The following is a 21391-nucleotide window of genomic DNA, read 5'->3' on the forward strand; positions in this document are numbered from 1 at the left end:
TCTTTTCTTTTTTGTTTCAGAATGATGCAGATGTTTCTGTTGTCCGCGGGAGTTGCTCTTTATTCCAAAATGCATGTACTTCTATACGATTTAGGGGATCTGAACTTAATATTTGCTAATGCTTTGCTTGACAAGGAAGACATTTTCAACTCTGAACATATTCCTGACTTCTTGATTTAATTGACTATCTGAATGAAGAACCCATCATTAAAAGATTATAAAGCAGAAACCCTTGTACTAAGTTAACCCGATCTTCGACCTGATCACTTCTTTCCTCCTTGAATTCGTCTCCAAACAATGTGGAAGGTGTCATTTTCAATTTTTATGTTTTTAGTCATTAAATCCAGATTTACAAGAGCGATCGATATAAACAACTTGGAAACTGATTAACTCAGACGAAGCCTTATATATTGTAATGTATAAACGAAGTTATACCATGGCCTGCAATGATCAATCTCATGCAAATAAAATTATCTCTTAATCTCATGGCAAGAAATGCATGGGGAATTAGCCGGCCTCTTGAATATCAAAGTTAAACAAGGCGATCCTATTTAAAGTTCTATAAATACATCTTAGTTTAGGCACATATAAGCACTAAACCCAAAGACTTGAAGAACAAAATTTATTTGCTCTTCACTTCCAGAAAGAAGAAGAATAACATGGCTAAGGCTAGCTTGTTTCTAGTTGTTGCTCTTCTTCTCATCATTTCCCTGGCTGAGAGTAAAAAACTCGGCAGTAAGAATTTTTCATACACTAACATAATTTCTGTTTGATTTAGTTATATACATGTATATGGTCACATGAACAAATATTCTTCTCTTCCTATTTAACTAATAAGAATCTGCTGCATGCAGTCGGGTTTGGAAATGACAATAGAGCAGTAGTTTGCAATTCCGTTTATGGTGCAGAAGCCGGTGATACTTGCGGTAGCGTTGTCAAAAAGTTCAAATTGACTCTCCAATCCTTCCTTAACGTCAATCCTAATATCAACTGCAACAGCTTCTTTGTGGGTCAATGGCTTTGTACCGATGGAACTGCAAAGTGATGATCAAGTTGCAACAGTTTCATGACCGAGGACAAATAATTGTATGAATGAAGAGGATTAGCTAGCTTTAATGCCTCTTTCTCAATGCATTGTTTTCTATTGTTTCATCTCTTTGATAATTGTAGTTTTTCTTCTTTTTTATAAAAAAGAATGTTGTTATTATCACCACCAGTGTGCAATGCAATGCTCTGTATAAGGCAGCAGCAACAGTTTCCAATCCTCTATAGAACCATCATCAATTGAACCACACCATATTCAGCATTGCAAAGGAGTGTAGTTGAAATTTGAAAAAGAAAAGAACACGGGTGAGATGAAATAGACAACTCGATTATGAAGTTAAGGCGGATGGAGTCATTTTATCCAATTGCATGCATAAACCTTTAACTTATGAATTACTTGGCTTAGGCCGGGGCACGGTTCGAGTCCTTTCCGGAAACCTTTAACCAAAAGCCCCATTTAGAAGCACCGAATCAATTGAATGACAGAATCCCCACTGCAAAATGCATGCCAAAGCAATAGAATAGATCCATTGAGTGAACCCGTGAAGACTTGGAGGACTTGGTTTTGATCTTCTAGATCATTAATCGAATGGACCTGTCGTTGAAGCAAAAACAGAAGACGGGGGCTTGGATGAGTAACGTAGTTGGTTGAAGACCCTGGAGTCCAACAGCGGCGGGATGTGAATGGTGTGCCCATGTTTATATACGCACGCACATAACATGCATGTTGTGGATCAACCTTGAGCCACTTTCATGGGATAGCTGGAGGAGTTTGGAGAAGGAGAAGCTTGAACAAATATGGAACATCTGTGAGATTTCATCTATTTCATGTAGGATTCAATTAATCAAAACTCTCCAACTGTGTTATTCTAGATTTTTACGAGTGGCGAGTTCAAGTTGGGTAAATTGGTTAAATTTGTGCACGCCTAAGACATGATCAATCATTAACTTTAAACCATAAATACAAGTATAATTTTAAACCAAAAATACAAGTAGAATGTTTAGGTTTTAGGGTTTAAAAATGTTCTGATGTATAAACCTCAATCCTTCGAACTAAATATTAGTAACCTTGTATCTCTGCAGCCCTCATTGAAATTAATATTAATAACCATATATCTTTGCAGCCTACGTGAGTTGCATATAACTATATTAGTTGATTGAACATAACTTACAAGATTTGTGAGAGTACAAAATAGACTCAATCATGAACTTATCTCAGGACTCAACCATTTTTTTTTATCATCAATTTGATATTTGAACAGAACTTATCAGTGACTTGTCAATATCTTATTTGATATAATTTAAATGATTTCTCAACTTATTAAATAGATTTTTTTTAGTTAATTATAATATTTCATATATTTCAGGAGTGAAATGAAAAATATAATGGAATCAATTATTTGATTTTGTTAGATTCAAGATAAAATACAAAAGGACTATGAGCATGGATAGCAAGCCACTTGCTTGAGTGGAACCCCCACTCAAGTTCAAGCCCCAACATCCACAAGTTCCTCATTGATAGGTTGTTGAGTACTGGGGTTCTACGGAACCTATGTGATGCTGGTGAAAATGTCAGCTTCCAAAGAGACTAGGTCATCATGGGGTAAAGCTATGGTATGTTAACATTTCTCATACATCAACTATTTTTACCACTTTAAGGACTCATGTTACCACTTTGAGGACTAATATTACTATTTTGAGGACTCATATGGTAAACTAAGAAAATTTACCACTTTAAGGACTCATGTTACCACTTTGAGGACTAATATTACTATTTTGAGGACTCATGTGGTAACTAAGAAAATTTACCACTTTAAGGACTCATGTTACCACTTTGAGGACTAATATTACTATTTTGAGGACTCATTTTACCACTTTTAAGGGAATTGTATGCATGTCATACGTTAACATATTGTAGAATTTTCGGTCATCATGAGGTCCAATTGTTGGATGTCTGCGGGCTTTCAAGGTGGAAAACTTTGAGCCAGCAGGGTCTGACTACTCCCACATGGTAATTGGCGCTGAATCCAGATATTAATTGGGTTCCTGCAAGCCAGGGTGATTCATAATGTTTCTGGACTGGTGGTCTGTTTCCCCCCTTCCAACTACCTTTGTCCAAAAATATATACGTGTGTGTGTGTGTGTGTGTGTGTAGGGATGATCAAGAGAGGACCCTTAAACTCTGATGTATTTATTTTTAGGATGTATTTTAATAATCACAACCACTCATTCTTTAGTTACCTACACATATATGAATCTTACAAAAAATTAGCCAAATTGAAATTTTTTTAACCATTTGATTAGCACAATTATCGTTTTAATTTTATCTAATGGACTATATTTGTTTACACAATTTTGAGTGACAAAATGATTATGGATTTGGTTGATTTTTTGTAGACATAATTCTTGCATAGGAATATAAATGATCAACAGTTGAAATCATTGAATTAGATCATATACTAGTGTAAAATAGTAAAAATTCTCAAATTCTTAAAATAAGGATGTCCTCTCTTGATCCTTCCTCTATATATATATATATATATATATCTATCATGCTAATTTAGAAGGTTTTCTTATTTATCTTCTATTCAGAAGGTTGATCACTCTAACACTTTTGCTGTGGCTCTTTCTACGGCTTATCTCATCTGGAAAATCAATACAGTATTGAAAACAAAGTTTCCAATCCTGGATGTATAACCTTCCTCTATCAGGTAGCCAGGCTTTTTTTTTTTTTTTTTTTTTTGACAATTTAAGTGTTGGTTGTATTAGGGGCATTTGTTTGTAATTCTTTAATCTTTCCCAAAAAAAAAAAAAAAAACTATCATGCTAATTCTATCTCAATTATATTCACAACAATATGCATTCATGAATCATGACAAATCTCCTCCGGGCATGCCATATAAATGTCGTTGTTAACTTCTCCCGACTTTTTTGTTTCTGTTCTTTTCTTAAACTTGATCTGTTATCAAACATTCTTTAATCTTATGCCATCCGTTGGTATCTCAATTCACAATTTGTAGAAGTTTAATGGACATTATCAAAAAGGAAAAGAAGAAACGATATCAGCTAGCTTGTAGCTTTTAAAATAAAAGTACTAGTAAAACAGAGTGCATGCAGAGTAAAACAGAGTGGTTGGAGAGTAAAACAGAGATGATGTTGGACAATACATAGGGTTTGTCCAAGCAAATGAAGCAATAAGAATACACATTTCAATAAGAGCCCAACTTTATATCCTTCTTTTTTTTTTTTTCGATAAAATATATCTTTCTTACATTTTCAGAGATTAGAGAGGAACAAAATGTGTGCTTTGAATTAACAAATGACTTAATCTTTAAGAGGCCATATTGATTTATTAATTTATTGCTGTATGTAATATTATACAACAAGTACAGATGAGCTCAATTAAACAGCACAATGGTTCTCAGTTGCAATCCAGTCATTGTTGTTGTTATATTTTTTTTTTCTGTAATCTGATTTAAAGGTGATAATTTTTGTAATGTAAAATTTAAAGAAAAGGATTTGATATGAAAGAGAAACCATTAAAAATCATATTCCAATACGGCACCTGCTTGATGAGAACAAGCATTCTTTGTGAATGACTATAAACGGATTAGACCTAATATAACCGATTTTAATTTTTCAAAGGTTTATTTTAATATATTGATTTTCGTCGATGAAGGAAACAAATATGAGACTAAAGCCACATTTGGAAATAATTTTTCAAAGGTTTATTTTAATATATTGATTTTCGTCGATGAAGGAAACAAATATGAGACTAAAGCCACATTTGGAAATAATTTTTCAAAGGTTTATTTTAATATATTTTAAATGACGGCTCATTTCATTAAATGAATTCTTTTAGTTACTTCCAATTTCTAATTTATTTAGAAGTGTACATAAACTAAAATATAATGGATTGCCTATCTTTTTTTTTAGATCAAAATCAAAACAGAGGCTATGCATATGCATATATAGGCTGTTGTCACATGAATACTACGGTTAAAAAAAAAAAACCATGCTATTTCTATTTCAAAATCCAGTTACAACTTGAACAACACAAATCAAGTTTAGGGCCTCATTACGCATGCCATTGAAATGTTCTACTAATTTAGTTGACAGGAAAGTGGAAACCATTAATCTTATCCTCATCTTACTGCTTGGCATCAGATGGAAGGCTATGTTGACTAATATCATGCATATATCACTTCAAAATCATGATCATGTAACAACCTTAGTCAGGTAACATAGACGTTGTAAAGGATATATCTTGCAACTCCATCTAGCTAGTATATTCACCAAAAACATATAATTCATCTAGTAGCACTTGAGCTTTATTAATGTACTTCACACTGTGTCGTTGTTCTTTCTTTCATAGTTCATTTCATCACCTATCAATGGATATTGTCAACATGCTCTACAAGGTTCCCTCTTTTATATCACAACAAAGTGAACAAACTATTTTAGCTTACCTTTCCCAAATTTCTGTACAAGCAAAACAAAGAAAGCAAAGAAGCTTGTCGCTTTGAAATGACATTATTGCATGTAGAGTGAAGCATAGATGAATGGCTCTTGTTTAGTATATGACTATATGTTGCATAATCCCCTCGAGGTAGAAGATCCACTTTCTCATGAGTTGAGAGCAAGATTTGATGTGTATCTTCGTACAGGTCTACCTTTTCTTTGTCAAACTGCCGGAACTTGTCCTAAATTAAGAACCAATTAATGAATTTCATAGGACGTGTTGATTTCTTGCTATATGTAATACCATTATACAGCGTACAGAGTTTTTGCTAGACTGAGAAATTATCTACAAAGTAATCATGGCTGTGGTTATGTCAAATACCAGTGTGGCTCTTGTTCTCTGTCTTTTCCGGCCGTCATCATCTCGTCCACCGAGATTAGAAAACTCGGCAGTAAGTCATACGATTGAAGAGAACTTCAATCATCTAATCATAGTACACTATCATCTGATTTTGTCAATAATTTCATAATACATGTAAGAAAAATATTTGAGGTAGAATAATATTCTCATTGATACTAGAAGATTATATACAGACTAAGTTCTTGTACAACAAGTAAATCCCTACAAGTTAGGGATACAAGGAATATTACAAATAATCTCCTAAAAATACACATAATTACAATATTAATTACAGAATATTCTTAACACTCTCCCTCAAGTTGGAGAGTGAATATCAAGCACTCCCAACTTGCATAACAATGCTTTGAACTTGTCTTTGCCCAATGCCTTTGTGAATATATCTGCTAACTGTTGTAAAGAACCAACGTATCTGGTGCTGACTGAACCATTCAATGTCTTGTCTCGAATAAAATGACAATCCATTTCAATATGACGTGTTCTCTCATGAAAAACTGGGTTTGCGGCTATGTGTAGAGCTGCTTGATTATCACAATGCAAAATAGCAGGTCTAGAAATAGGCATATGCAAATCAGCAAACAAATATTGTAGCCAAGTGAGTTCACAACATGTACCAGCCATTGCTCTATACTCGGCCTCGGCACTAGACAATGAGACCGTCTTTTGTCTTTTGGTACGCCATGAGAACAAAGAATCTCCTAAGAAAACACAATATCCAGTAGTAGACCGACGAGTAATAGGACAACCCGCCCAGTCTGAATCACAAGAATCATAGAAGATGTCTATGTTTGCGTTCAACAACACCATTTTGTTGGGGTGTGTAAACGCAAGAATGTTGAAAAATAACCCCTTGTTCAAGAAAAAAATCCTGTAAAGAAAGAAATTCCGCCCCGTTATCGGTACGTATTTGTTGAACATGAGTCTGAAATTGAGTTTTGACATAAGCAAAAAATTTTCGAAGCAAAGGTTGTGTTTCACTCTTATGGCGCATTAAGAAAACCCATGTAAAACGAGAAAAATCATCCACAATAGTTAAAAAATAATGAGCGCCATTGAGTGAAGGAATTTTATGTCGTCCCCAAATATCACAATGTATAAGAGAAAAACATCGAGAAGTTGATATTGAACTAGAAGGAAAAGGTTGGCGAGTTTGTTTAGCCAAAGGACAAATTTCACACTTACTGTTGGAATCGAAATGAAAATGAAGCGACTCATTGGCTATATATTGTAAACGGGTAGGAGAAGGATGCCCCAAACGGCGATGCCAAAGGTCGGAAGAGATGGTAAGGTGAGAAGCAAAAGGGTGTTTGGATGGGGAGATGGAAGCTAGAGCCACAAGATAATAAAGGTCTCCTCGTCGCTTACCCACACCAATTATCGTCCTCGAAGCCAAGTCCTGCAAAATACACCAAGATGGAAAAAATGTTACCGAGCAATGTAAGTCATCTATAGTTCTTCCAACAGATAAAAGATTGACATCAAATGAAGGCACACACTGAACATCTCGAAAAAAGGCATCATTGATTTTAATTGACCCCTTCATGGAAATATGAGCCTTGGCACCACTAGGCAAAGAAACTGATGGTAGTGAAGTATTCTTCTGACTACTTGCGAACAACTTTGGTGAGTTAATAATATGATTGGTCGCTCCACTATCGATAATCCACTGATTAGGGGCAACTGGTGACAAAGCAAACTTGGAAGCACAAGCCATGAGAAGATGATGAAAAAGATAACGCAGCAAGTGGTGCGGCGCAAATAAAATGAGAGCTAGGATTTTTTTAGGCCTGCTCTGAAACCATGTAAGAAAAATATTTGAGGTAGAGTAATATTCTCATTGATACTAGAAGATTATATACAGACTAGGTTCTTGTACAACAAGTAAATCCCTACAAGTTAGGGATACAAGGAATATTACAAATAATCTCCTAAAGATACACATAATTACAATATTAATTACAGAATATTCTTAACAATACACTGTAAAATGGGGAATGGTGTAGGGTTTGTGGCTGCTGCTGGGGATTCCAAACCAAAGTGCGATACAGTATGGGGTACAGCCTGCTGGTTCTTTGCACTGGTGTCATGGAAGAGTTCAATCTGGATTCTGACTTCTTCTTTTTAATTAATCCTAACATCAACTGCAACGCTATCTTTGTCGATCAAAGGCTATGTACAGCCTAATTTTCATCCTCCCATCCCCAAACCATGTCCCCTGCCTTCTTTAGAAATCGGCTATTCTTTATGAATTCTCTTCGTCTTTTTAGTACTTATGAGGGGTAATTACCAGAAAAATAAATGAACCACTGTACGATAGAAGAAACGATCGAGATTGTGAGGCAGTACTGAGGCCCCTTTCTTTTGAGACTGTGGGTGGATGCCAGTCAACTTAAATCGGCTGTCGCAGAGGAACTAATATCGTCTAATCCTCTATTTAATGTTAAAAAAAAAAAAAACAAACAAACAAGATGATTAAAATCCAGCTGCATCGAAAACTATAATCTCTAGAATTTGAACAGGAACAGCTTCACAATAACATGTCAGTTTATCGAATACATTCATGTAGTTGCTTCCAAAATCTCATGTATTTAACAATAAAGTGTAAAATAAGACACAGAATGCATGTTTTAAGTTATGCTACGTACGTAATATTAAAAGCAAAGACAACAACACAAGCATTTTGAGCAAACCAATGCAAATTTTCCCCCTAAATCCCAGGGCAATCCAATGAAGTAAAACAAGCCGGCCTCTTATTGAACGAAAGGAATCATAGTTTACAATGTCCCTGCATATTTTCTCTATAAATATGTACTAAACCCAAAGGCTAAATAATCAAAGAAATAGAGTTCTTTTGCTTAAAAAGATCGAAGAGGAACAATATGGCTAAGCTTAACTTGATTGTACTTCTAGTTGTCTCTCTTCTTGTCATCATTTCAGTAGCTGAGAGTAAACGACTTGCTGGTTAGAATTTTTCATCTTCATTATAATTAGTAATTTTGTTAATTGTATCGTCGACATGTATTTTCTTTAATTTTGTAGATGAATATTCATGTTCCGTCCACTTTATCTAATACATAAAAAGCTACATGCATGCATGCAGTTGGACTTGCAAAGAGGACTCCGACCCTTGTTTGTAATTCCGTTTATGGTGCAGCGGAAGGTGATACTTGCGGTAGTGTCGCTCAAATGTTCAATCTGAGTCTCAAATCCTTCCTTTCCATCAACCCTAACATCAACTGCAGGAGCTTTTTTGTGGGTCAATGGCTATGTACTGATGGTGCTACGAAGTGAGTTACTACATTTTCATGTATATGTTGAGTTGAGGACATATAATGTAAGAATAAAAGAGGATGAGCTAGCAACCTAGGTAGCTTTGATGCCCTCTCATGTCTCAACTCAACCCATTGTTTCCCGTTAATTGTTGTTATTTTACAAAATTTTAAAAAAATGTATACCGTAATTCCTAGTTAACTTACGTTCTGTTTTAACATTGTTATAATAAAGGAAGCCGTAGTTTCATAATTTATGGATTACTCGATATGCTTATGAGATTTTCCATCCTTCCTTCATCCGATGTAATTAGTTGTGTGAGGCTGCCATTACAGGTTGAACATTCATTTAATTAACAACTAGTTTTTTTGAATCGAAAGAGGTCAACCCGATTTTATAATTTAGCAAGCAGTACCAAACGACATACCCCAATGGAGTCGTCAATAAAGAGTCGTCCTTTAGGACTTACAGAGAACTTATTCTAACAAATAGAGAACTCCACAATCCAGAGTACACCCACCTTTTAGGAAATCCACGCACCATTATTCTAACAAAAACCAAGATGCTTAGAAGCTCGTAAAATAAAAGGTACGACCGAGCACCCGGTCTTTGTGATCTCCCCCAATTCAAAAAACGAAAAAATTAAACATCACTTCCTTCAAAAATGAAGGAAAAGTGACTAAAATCAACATACAAAATAAAATAAAGAAAGCCCAAACCAGGTTAGTCCCAAAGCCCACCTAAAGGCCCAATAACCTGAAACCCTAGCATTCAGCTGCTCCAGCCCGCAAGCGCCACCGACGACTGTATTGTCGATGTCGGGCCAGTCATCCTCGTCTTCCCAGCTTTGTACGGCACCGTCATCCACAATCCAGCAACAGTTCGCAAGTTTCGGGCCACCCTCATCGACAACTCGCGCCGCCGCCAAAGAAAACCGATACCATCTGAAGATCAAAGCTTCCCAACCAGGACTCCTTCGATCCTCCTCCCCCACTAGGTTCCGACCACCGCCCCATGGCGCATCTCGTCCCCCAGAAGCAGCGTCAAAATCCAGCCGAAACCCACGCTGCATCACTGCATTTGCAGTAGACCTTCGACCCCGGCTTCCAACACACAGCCTAGCCCAGCCAACCATCCTCTGACGATCTCCGACGATTGCACCATCAGCATCGACCACCACCAATCCCTCCTCCATCCAATAAGCGAGGAGAAAACATAAAACAAAAAGCAGAAAGGCCCGCCGGAGAAAGTCCCCGTCGCTTGCCTCAATCCCACCAGAAAAAGGAAGAGGATAAACTCCCTGCCTCCTAGTTGGAGGTTCGCCGTTACCGGCCATGTTTGAGAATTTTGTCGAAAGCCTCCGCCTTCGAGTAAACCCTAGCAGAGCTAGGTCAGATAATTTTTCTACAAAAAGATTTTTTGTTTTTTTTATTTATGGGGAATTAACAGCTAGTTTAATTTCCGAGAGTTTCTATTAGGACCTCCAAATCTGCTCACTTGACCTCACTCTATTTTGAATTATTAAATGACATATATAACCTACTATAAAATGACTATTAAGGACAATAATTATACCCAAAAAAATATTATATTTATTTTATGTAGACTTTCCAATTCAATAATATTAGATTGTATTCCTTATTATTTTCCTTATCTATTTTCTTATTCCAATTTCACTACATACTCATTAAAGCATTCATATATATTTAATAAGAATTAAAAATATGATTAAGATCATGTGACATAAAAATGTATGATATATATGTTTTTTTTTTAATAAACCCAAATAGGGCAAATATCATTCATCGAAAGTCAGAAAGGCCCATTACATATCCTCCCTCTACCATCAAGGGGTAGATAAAGAGTTTGTGGTAATAGCACAGTGATACATAGATTAGGTCCAATCATTTGACGGTTCCATACTCCGAAAGGAAGCCTATAGACTCTTAACTACTACATAGTAAATAGGCCGAGTAAACTAGACTCGATGACGCTCACTAAAAAAAACTAGAAGCATATTTCCCTAACAAAGAAGGGAAGTATTTTAATCAAAATGACTAAACTAAAATAGAGGGCCTAGGTCAAAAACTCAGCCCAAAAAACTAGCAACCCAACAGCCCAAGAGAAGACCTGACTTAAGCCCAACAAGAGTGGCCTGACCCGAGCCCCAAAACAATCTCCAGCCACACTGGTCGCCTATCGCAGCTACCCAGCGCCAGACTTCGTCGTTGCAAACCACCGCCGCAATCCAGAGTCAGACCTCGCCACCGATCCAGAGTCAGACCTCGCCGCCTCAATTCCACGCCGGACACACCACCAAAGCCCGACTGAGCCACGCCGCTTCGAACCACAGCCTTCCAAGATGCCGATCCAGCACCCCGCTATCTTGTCGCCGATCCTGGAGGTGTTCCGACTAAGCCAACCCGCGCCGCACCGCCGCCCACCACGCACTAGATTTCGTCTGGTGCATATCGTCAGACTATCGAGCCAGACCGCAAGCCAAAAGCACATCCCACAAGACTGTCAGGCACCTAGTGATCAAACACCCGTACGGCAGCAACCCATTAACGACGAGGCGGACCGACGTCGACCATGAGCGCCGCCGGACGAGGAGGAAGTCGCAAACCCTAGACCCAAGCCGGCCGAGTTTTTTGGAGCAAAACTTAAGGAGACATGAGCTGTATGATATATATGTTGAACGCATATTGGTGAGGGAAAACAAAATAAATCCTCTTATGATTTATGAACTAAATCTAAGTCTATCCATCATATTTGCAAAAAAAAAAAAAAAAAAAAAAAAGTTAGCAGTTAAAAAAAAAACTAAAAATATTTAAATAATTAATCATGAGATACAAAAAATACAGAAAAAAAATAAACATTAAAAAACAAATGATTTCTTTACTTTTTTTGCACAACTAAAATAGAAAAAAAAAGTTTAAAAAAAAAACCACAGAATAGTTCATGTCATTTTACTCAATACCTTGTGTTTTTATTGGAAAAGAGATTTATGCATGTCGTTTGATTAAGAAATGTAGATTTAGTTAAGATCTATAGAGTAATTAAATCATTGAAATGACTAAATTTTTTATTTTAAAGATAATAATTTGTTTGCAAATTATATGAGTGAGGTTATTTGAGGAACTTTAGTGAGGTTTAGTGAGTAAATTTAATATTTGAAAATTTGTTAAGAGGTGTGAAAAGCATAGAGGTCAAATGAGCAAATTTGGAGGTTCCAATAGAAAAACTCTTAATTTCCAGCTAGTTTAATTTCACTAAACCAAGTATTCCTACTCATTTAAGTATTGGGATATGGCAACTAAACTGAAAATATAGTCATTAACCGACAATTATTTGTCAAAACATTCCCTTTTTTTTATTTTACTTGTTTTTCGATATGCTTTTATCCATGAATTGCTAACATTAAGTGAACAAGGTTTAATTTAGTTTTCTTTAAGAACTCAAATAAATAAAACCTGAGGATTAGAACAAAAATGTCTTCAATAGTTCTACACTGTAAGTTCCCAAAGCTTGCTTAAAAAAGCAAAATTTATTTTTCAAGTGTTCTTGAGCAATGAGCCCAAACAAAAATTTGGGCTAATTAAATTTTAACCCCTAATTATTGGGGTGCTTTCAATTTCATACATACGAGTTTCAAAATTGACATTTACATATCTCAATTTATCTCTGTTAGACTTTTTTTTTTTTTTGGGGGCTAAAATATGATTGGAGAGAGCAGAGCCTCCCAACCTGATTTATTAAAAGAGCTGGATGATACGAACAGAAGAAGGGAGGACATCGCCCATACCCCTAGCCAAAAAATAGAAAAGCTAAAGAGGTTCTAACCTCTAGTCGATCAACAGATTAAAAGCGACAAGAAAACTAACTCAAATAAACCTAAAATTGGGAAGACCAAGTGAGTCTCATAGACAAAAATCCAGAAGAAAAGGAGGAGCCTCATTCCACCACACCAAGCCTGACGATGACAAACCAACATTAGCAAGCGCATCTGCCACCTGATTTCCCTCTCTAAAAATATGAGAAGATTTAAATTGCATTTGCGAGATACGGTGCAAACAATTATCCTAAGCAACACGGAACCTCCATGGAACAAGATGGGGTGCACACAGGAAATTAAGTACCATAGCTGAATCAACTTCAAGCCAAATGTGCTTCCACTCCCTAACCCAAGAAAGCTTAATTGCCTGAATAACCGCCATGATCTCCGCATCGACGGAACTAGGAATCTCAAGATTAGAAGCAAAAGCACCCTTAAAAGAGCCCTGATAGTCCCTAAACACTCCACCGTAACCTGCTTTTCCCGAAACACGTTGCCATGCATCATCTGTATTAATCTTCACCCATCCCATAATTGGAGGAATCCAATTAACCTCAATAATCCTTGGAGTCCGACGAGGTCGCAAACTAACCCCAAAAAATTCTAAGATTTGAAGCTCAACCACTGAATTATACATGCTCCCTGTGGCTAGTTTACTAGCAGGTTGAACATGGCCTATAATTAACCTCTTCGTAGCCTCCACAGTAACCACACAATTATCATGCTTAATTTTGTTTCTAGCTCTCCATATAAACCACAAAGTAATGGTGAAACAAATAAGCCAAACTTCCTTTACTTGGGAGCTACGACCAACACACCCCAGGTTTAATAAATCCAACAATGAAGCTGGCATATAGGTCAAATTAAAAACTACGCGCAACCTAGCTATCCCATAACAAAGCAGAGAATGGACAAGTCATAAAAATATGAATCAATGACTCTTCATTTAAACCACAAAGAACACAGCGAGAAGCCAAACAAATACCACGACGCTGCAAAAAGGTGGTTAATTGTTGTCTCGCTTTTCAGAGAACGAGACCAAACCTCAATTAATATCATCATCTCCATCATGCATGTAACATGAAATTTCACACAGCAAAATTAGATTAGTTTATAGGAAGTCTATTGGATTTGAATTTATCATTGTTTTGCAATGAATACATTAAATATGAGGTGGGAATTCAGAGCGGTATTTGCACCAACATGAATGGATAGCTGCATAATATTAAATACACTTTTTAGTTATTTTTAAAAAATTAACTATAAATATCAAAGTCTGAAATCACCTAATAAGTGATGGGTCATTTACATTGTCGGTGCATAGAAAAATTTTCAATCTGAATTTACAACATATATTCTCAATTCTTAAATTGAGTAGCGTCTTTTGTCAAAATTTGTTATTCTGTTTAGATGATGCTATAATTCTTTTAGTTGCTCCCACCATCTCATAGATTTTAAGTGTACGTGTAAGTTGTCACGCCCCGAATTTTGAATAATAAATTCAAATCCGAAACATGAATAATTACAATTACAAAATCCAAATCTCGAAACTTCGAGTTCATTATTACAATTCACTCTCACAAGCAATATTGTAAAGCTCAAATGAGCATAACACACCTCACAACTTACAATTGTTGTAAAACTCTAACAATTGCTCTAACCGCACGATCACCGTCCTGGTTCTCCTGTCCTGTAGGATTACCCGCTACACAATTTGAATAGTGTACCGGGAGTTGCAACAACACAAAACCCGGTAAGCTTTTGACAGCTAGTATGAGTAAACAAGAAAGAACTGTTGATTTATTAAATTACAAGACCACCACAAACCCACGTTACTTTCTCACTCTCATATATATATATAGACACTTATGAGTTCCTCTCAATTTAGCTCATAAGATTTCCCAACATTTAACAGACAGACTCATATATATATATAGACCCTTATGAGTTACTCTCAATTTCCCTCATAAGGTTACCACATATATATAGACACTTATGAGTTACTCTCAATTTTACTTATAAGGTCACTCCACATTTGGCAGACAGACTAGAGCTCTAACTGAACGTAACCACTCGTCCGGCCACAGACGTGATTACGATTTAATACTATTAATAACCACCAGCCCGGTACGAGAGCGTGATTCACTAATAGATGCCATGGTCACCTCGTGACCTAGTGATCTCCACAGATCACAACAATTTATTGTTCCTCAACAATAAAACTCAACACCTCTCACAATATATTGTTTCTCAACAATAAACTCAATACCTCTCACAATATATTGTTTCTCAACAATAACTCAACACAACTCCAACAATACATATTATTTCACGTAATAATATATATACAGACATTCACACAGGAATGTCTAGTAACACCAACAATAGTTCATATGATTGCGACAAAATAAAGCAATTAATTGTATTGGGTTCGTAATATGAACCACGTGAGGTTTACTCACCTCGATAATCCCGCTGCGTCTTCAATTCAGCTCAAAATACGATCCACAATCGTCCACCAACTCAAACCGTCAATCACCTAGTCAGATACGATCTTAACTTAGCAATCATTCATAAACCACACAAATACTGAAATCCAACGGTCGGATTCTAATTATATGATGATCCAACGGTCGGATCGTAATTATACGATGATCCAACGGTCGGATCTTAATTTAATGATGATCCAACGGTCGGATCCTCACAGATCGCCCTTAGGATCATCCTCCAAAATTATCATGAAGATCCAACGGTCAGATCTTCTCGAATCATCCTTACAAACATCTCCACAAAATTATATGAAAATCTGACGGTCGGATTCTCACGAATCGCCTTCCGAATCACCATTTCTCAATTATACGAAGATCCAACGGTCGGATCTTCGCCCATGACCACACAAAGCCACTGGGACAGTCATAAGATCATCATATCAAAACTACAAGTCCATCTGACGGTCCTAACTTCACATATCACGAATCAAACGATCGAAACGTAAAAATTCATAACTTAATCATATGATATCCAAAAATTGCGTATAATATATCAAAATGATCGTATTGAAATATAGAATCTGAAAATGTACAGAAACCATATTTTTGATCCCCGGAGGTGGCCGGAAAGGGCCGCCGGAGTTAGTGGCAGAGCCGCCGCCGACCACCACCAATGGTGTCGGGGCCGGGCTGCTCTTCTTCCTCTCATCATGCTTAACAACTTTCATAACTAGCACGAAGTCTGAAAATGACCGGAAGGGGTCGAAAATTACCTTGAACAGTATGAAGGTGGCCGGAATGTTCCAGAAACCGGCGAGAAACTGCAGAAACGGCGAGCTCCAATTCGACGTAAAAACGTCAATTTAAGGCTTCGATTCCTTCTTAAGAGTTGTTACGAAACTCAAGAAGAACTCACTGGTTCAAGAATCACAGAAAAATATGGTCTGTAGCTCGAGATATACCGATCGAAAGCTTCGGTGGTCGGAAAAATTCCAGAATTTTGCAGAATCCGGCAAGGCTCGATTTCGACGTCAAAACTTCAATTTAAGGCTTAGATTCCTTCTGAAGAGTTGTTAAGAAACTCAAGAAGAACTCACTGGTTCAAGAATCACTCAAAAAGACGTCCTGTAGCTCAAGATATCGAGATCGAACCAAAACGAGCTCAAAACGGAACCGTGTCCTCCGCCGCCGCTGCCGGCCGTGTTGTGGTGCAAGGCTGCCACTGGCGGCTACGGAAGGACGAGGCGAAGGCGTGGGATGTGGTCTGGTGCTTTGAGGTGGGAGAGGTGAGTTGATGATAATTTGCTCTGTTTTTGGTTCGGTTCGGCCGAGAGAGAGAGAAAGAAGAGAAAAAAGAGAAAAAGAAAAAGAAGGAAGGAGACCCGGAGGAAAGGAAAAGGAAAAGAAAAGGAAGAAAAAGAAAAAAAAAAAAAAGAGAATCCGAGGAAAAGAGATTATAAAAAAGAATCTCATATTTCCAAAATTCGTAACATAATCGTACGAACTCCAAAAATTTCGTTCGACATATGCACGCGATCGTATCGCCGAGCTCTACAACTTTCACGAAGGAAGTTTTCCCAAATTTTGAACGTATAAAAAGTCAACTTTCGCGAGCCCCTAAATAACGTTCGTTTTCGAAAATTAATCGTTCGAACTAATTCCACAACTTCTCCGAGCCTCGTACTCGCTCCCACTATCGTGAAATCATTTCTAAAAATCCACGGAATTTAATTTGGATTTTTCGGGGTATTACATAAGTAAACCAATACCCACTAAATTTGATGATTTGGTTTCTCAAAATGTGCTATAAGATGAAAAATAGAGTTTTTCGATTATAATAAAGCCGTTGTCACATGCAAAACAGGAATGTCAAATATATGTTAATTGTCTTAATTCTATTTCAATAAGCGGTCACAACTTTTGTTTGAGCCCAAAAGTAATTTTGGCAAGATCGATCCTTTAGTGGATTCAGCATAGCAGGCCGATACCTGCGGCCCAAAAATAAGTCTACTTGGGATTGGGTTATAGCTTCACCCATTCCGAAATCTATAAGGAAAACGAGCCCTTATGGGAGTCAGGTAGCGGAGATTGAATATATAGGAAACTTCAATCAATAATCCTTCTATGGCAAGGAGCAGTCGAAACCCTAGGTATAAATACTAGGTTTCAAGGACAAATCACGAAGAACTCTCAAATCAACTAATCTCTCAGATTATCAAGCCTCTCAGGAGCAAACCTTCAACCTCGTTGAAACTCGGCGACCGTACTTCCAGTCCTAGTCTCTCCAAGAGCCGACTGTGAGTGCTACTACCATCGATACTACCAGCGAAGCAAGGGTAACGCCCTCGCAACCCAGCGAAGCTAAAGTCACGCTTTAGCAAACCCTGTGCTTTCTCCAAACTTCCCAGTGATTGCTCTGCTCAACCTACAACGTTGAGTATCGATTCGGTGATGCGAAGAGATCACAACCAAAGCCCTTATCCGTAAGGCAAGAAGTCCTTTCTCAAAAGGTAGGAAAAGAGCCTTGTGACGAGGTTGGTGCTCTCCTCGTCCACAACGCTTGATCAAGAAGTCAGGTCAAGGGACTCTCTGACGACTGCACCCCACGGTGCTGGCACGCCTGCGCACACGCTCAAAAGAGACAGTTTGTACTGCACTGATTTTCGTGTCAAACAACTTTAGCCTTGCAACATAAAGTTCACACAAGATTTCATACAATTCCTTGGGTGTCCAAGCATATATCCAATACGGTGAGATCAAAGTCTCAATCTTCCGATACATTGAGATCCAATTTGATGTTCACAAAGATTGCTTGATGAAATACGTGATATCATATGAAATACTCGATCACTACCTCGCGCGAAGTAATTTAATAGACTAAGATACTATACATTGACATTGGACTTGGCGGAGTTCTGTGTAGATGCTGATCGATTTCTTCTGTTCAATCAATCCTAACCTCAATGCCAACAGTATCTTTGTTCAATGGATTTGGTTTGATGGCTCAGCATAATATATAAGCTGCAGCATAAAGAAGAATTCAAGTTCAAGCAACAAAAATATATGCTGTAATCCCCTAGTTTTGTTTAGAAATCAATACTGACAAATGTCCAAGACATTGTTCTATACAATAACTGTACAAGGCCTGCCTGTTATATATATATATATATATATATATATATATATATATCATTATCCACAAACCAAAATTCTACCTATTTGGCCAGCAATATATCGAGCAATCCAATGCAATGTTACCTTCTTAGATCCCTCGTGATCCAATATTAACATGCCGGCCAATTGAATCAAAGTTTACAATGTTCCTATACAATCTTCTATAAATACATGCATAACTCAACCCAAAGGTCAATCAACCAAAGAAATACGATCTTTGCTTCACAAGAAGAAGAAAGATATGGCTAGGGCTAGCTTGATTCTACTTCTAGTTGTCTCTCTTCTTGTCATAATTTCAGTAGCTGAGAGTAAACGACTAGCTAGTAAGGATTTTTCATCTTCATCCTGTATACACATTAAGACCTTACTTATAGTTAGTAATTCTATTAATTAATTGTATCGTGGACGTGTTTTCTTCAGTTATGTATATGAATATTCATTTTCCGTCCGCTTTATCTAATACATACAAAGCTGCACGCAGTTGGATTTGCAGGGAAGAAGGCTTCTGCCCTGGTTTGTAATGCCATTTATGGTGCAGAGGAAGGTGATACTTGCAGTCTTGTTGCTGAAATGTTCAACCTGAGTCTCGATTCCTTCCTTGCCATCAACCCTAATATCAATTGCGACAGCTTCTTTGTGGGTCAATGGCTTTGCGTTGATGGTGCTCAGAAGTGAGTTACTACATTTTCATGTACGTGGAGTTGAGAACAAACAATATGCGAATAAAAGAGCATGAGCTAGTTAGCTTTGATGCCCTCTCAACTCAACGCATTGTTTCCTGTTATAAATTGTCGTTATTTTGCAATGAATTATAAGAAGTGTACCATTTCTGGTTAACTTGTAACGTATTGTTCTAATAAACGAACCGTTAACTTTAAAAATTGGTGGATGGTTCGTTTTCCATGTTTCCCATCGATCCTAGTGAAAACTATGCGGGGCTGCATTACATGTTGAAGATTTATTTACTGAAGAACTATTTTCATACAATAAAACATATATTCGCTACCATATTAAAGTAATATATACTAATAGAACTAAATTGAAAAAATCGATTCCAAACAAACAATTCAATAAATTAAGATTAAATGTAAAAAGATTTTTATATTGAAGTTTGAAGAGAATAAAGTATCTATTTGATATTCTAAAAAAAAAAAAGTATCTATTTGATAGAGAACTAGATTTCTATGGTTAATTGCTAGATGAATAAATCTAGACGATAGTTAATAATAATAAGGGACGAAGGGGATTTGAATGCTATTGATGATGTTTGGTTAGATGATGATAACGAGGAAGACTTTGAATATGGACATAACAGAGGATTAGCAGCATTGATTGAAGGAACAGAGTTCCAAGGGGCATTCAATTCAGATATGGAGTTCCCAGACCTTGGAATTAAGAAACCTTGGTGAAGCTGCAATCAAGGCTAAAAATAGCTATCTTTATTTTCAAGTTTGAATAAGTAGTCTTTCTGTTTTCTCATCCATATAAGAGGGGGATCTACTTCCAATTGAAAGGGGACTTGACTTTTATTAGAAATAAGAATTCAAATTGGAGAAGAAGTCTTCCCAATTGTTGTTTAAACTCTTATCTCTCAGGTGGATTCCTAGAGTGGCGAGCACAATCTATCAGCTGTCCTATCTTGGTGTAGTGAGTTACTTCAAGTTGCTATATTTTGGTACCAGTTCTGGTATCAGAGCAAATGGCTGGGCGTCGTGGTGGACATGGTCGTGGTTGTGGTGGTCGCCGATTGCAAAATGATGAGTTTCGTTATCGAGACCTTGATATAAAAGAATGAAAGAGTCAAGTGCAGGAACTTCAAGAACGTTTGGATCGACGTAATCTTCATGATACAGAAGATGAAGTTTCCATCAAAGATGGTGATGATGAAAATCCTTTCCACCGAGCTTCAAGTCAAAATTCCAGTGAAGAGGATTCTCCTCCTACTCGTCCTAGAAGAAATCGTCATCGGCAACGAGATTTTGATATCAGGGTTGACATTCCGAAGTTTGAGGGTCGTTCACAACCTGATGAGTTCATTGATTGGCTTCATACGGTGGAGAGAATATTTGATTTGAAGGAAGTTGCAGATCATCGAAAGCTGCTGTGAAGTTGAGGAAACGTGCCTCCTCTTGGTGGGAAAAACTTAGGAGTCAGAGAGCTTGAGAAGGAAGAGGCAAGATAGTGACTTGGGAGAAGATGAAAAGGGAACTGAAGAGAAAGTATTTGCCAGAAGACTATCGGCAAGATAACTTCCTCAAGTTGCACAATTTTAAACAAAAGGAGATGTCTGTAGAAGATTTTACTGGAGAATATGAGGATTTCATGATTAAATGTGATCTAGTGGAGCTAGAAGAACAGACTATAGCTTGGTATCTTGCGGGTTTGAGACCTAAGATTGGTAATGTGGTTCAGTTGCAGTAGTATTGGACCTTCAATGATGTCTGTAAGTTGGCCCTCAAAGTTGAAAAACAGCAGAAAGGAACTCGTGGAGGTAGTTTTCGGTACTCAGGTCATGATGCCTCAACTAGCAAAGGAAATGATTCTTATTTCAAGGTTTCACCAGCTGCCAAACCTTTATCTAAGACCTCATCTAAGGGTGAAAACAGATATGGTCATAAGCAGCAGCCCAATTCTTCGAGTACTAGCTCGCGTCGGTGTTTCAAATGTCAAGGATTGGGACATATTGCCTCAGAGTGTCCT

The 21391-nt window shown here is 37.2% G+C and overlaps 1 protein-coding gene and 3 long non-coding RNA genes across 4 annotated transcripts; 3 read left to right on the forward strand and 1 right to left on the reverse strand.

The window, feature by feature from the left end:
• The first annotated feature begins 467 nt into the window (after positions 1 to 467).
• Positions 468 to 1264, forward strand: LOC133745262 (uncharacterized). The gene is made up of 2 exons (XR_009863533.1): positions 468 to 735; positions 855 to 1264. It is a non-coding gene; the product is annotated as an uncharacterized LOC133745262 (long non-coding RNA).
• A 7458-nt stretch (positions 1265 to 8722) lies between these two features.
• Positions 8723 to 9474, forward strand: LOC133744718 (uncharacterized). Its single transcript, XR_009863432.1, has 2 exons — positions 8723 to 8884; positions 9024 to 9474. It is a non-coding gene; the product is annotated as an uncharacterized LOC133744718 (long non-coding RNA).
• Positions 9475 to 13275: 3801 nt separating this feature from the next.
• On the reverse strand, positions 13276 to 13881 carry LOC133732968 (uncharacterized). The gene has a single exon (XM_062160573.1). The coding sequence runs from the start codon at positions 13879 to 13881 to the stop codon at positions 13276 to 13278; it is 606 nt and encodes a 201-aa protein (XP_062016557.1).
• Positions 13882 to 18817: 4936 nt separating this feature from the next.
• LOC133744722 (uncharacterized) lies at positions 18818 to 19572 on the forward strand. The gene is made up of 2 exons (XR_009863433.1): positions 18818 to 19014; positions 19173 to 19572. It is a non-coding gene; the product is annotated as an uncharacterized LOC133744722 (long non-coding RNA).
• Positions 19573 to 21391: the final 1819 nt, after the last annotated feature.

This window comes from Rosa rugosa, chromosome 1, assembly GCF_958449725.1.
Source record: "Rosa rugosa chromosome 1, drRosRugo1.1, whole genome shotgun sequence".
Lineage (NCBI taxonomy): Eukaryota > Viridiplantae > Streptophyta > Magnoliopsida > Rosales > Rosaceae > Rosa > Rosa rugosa.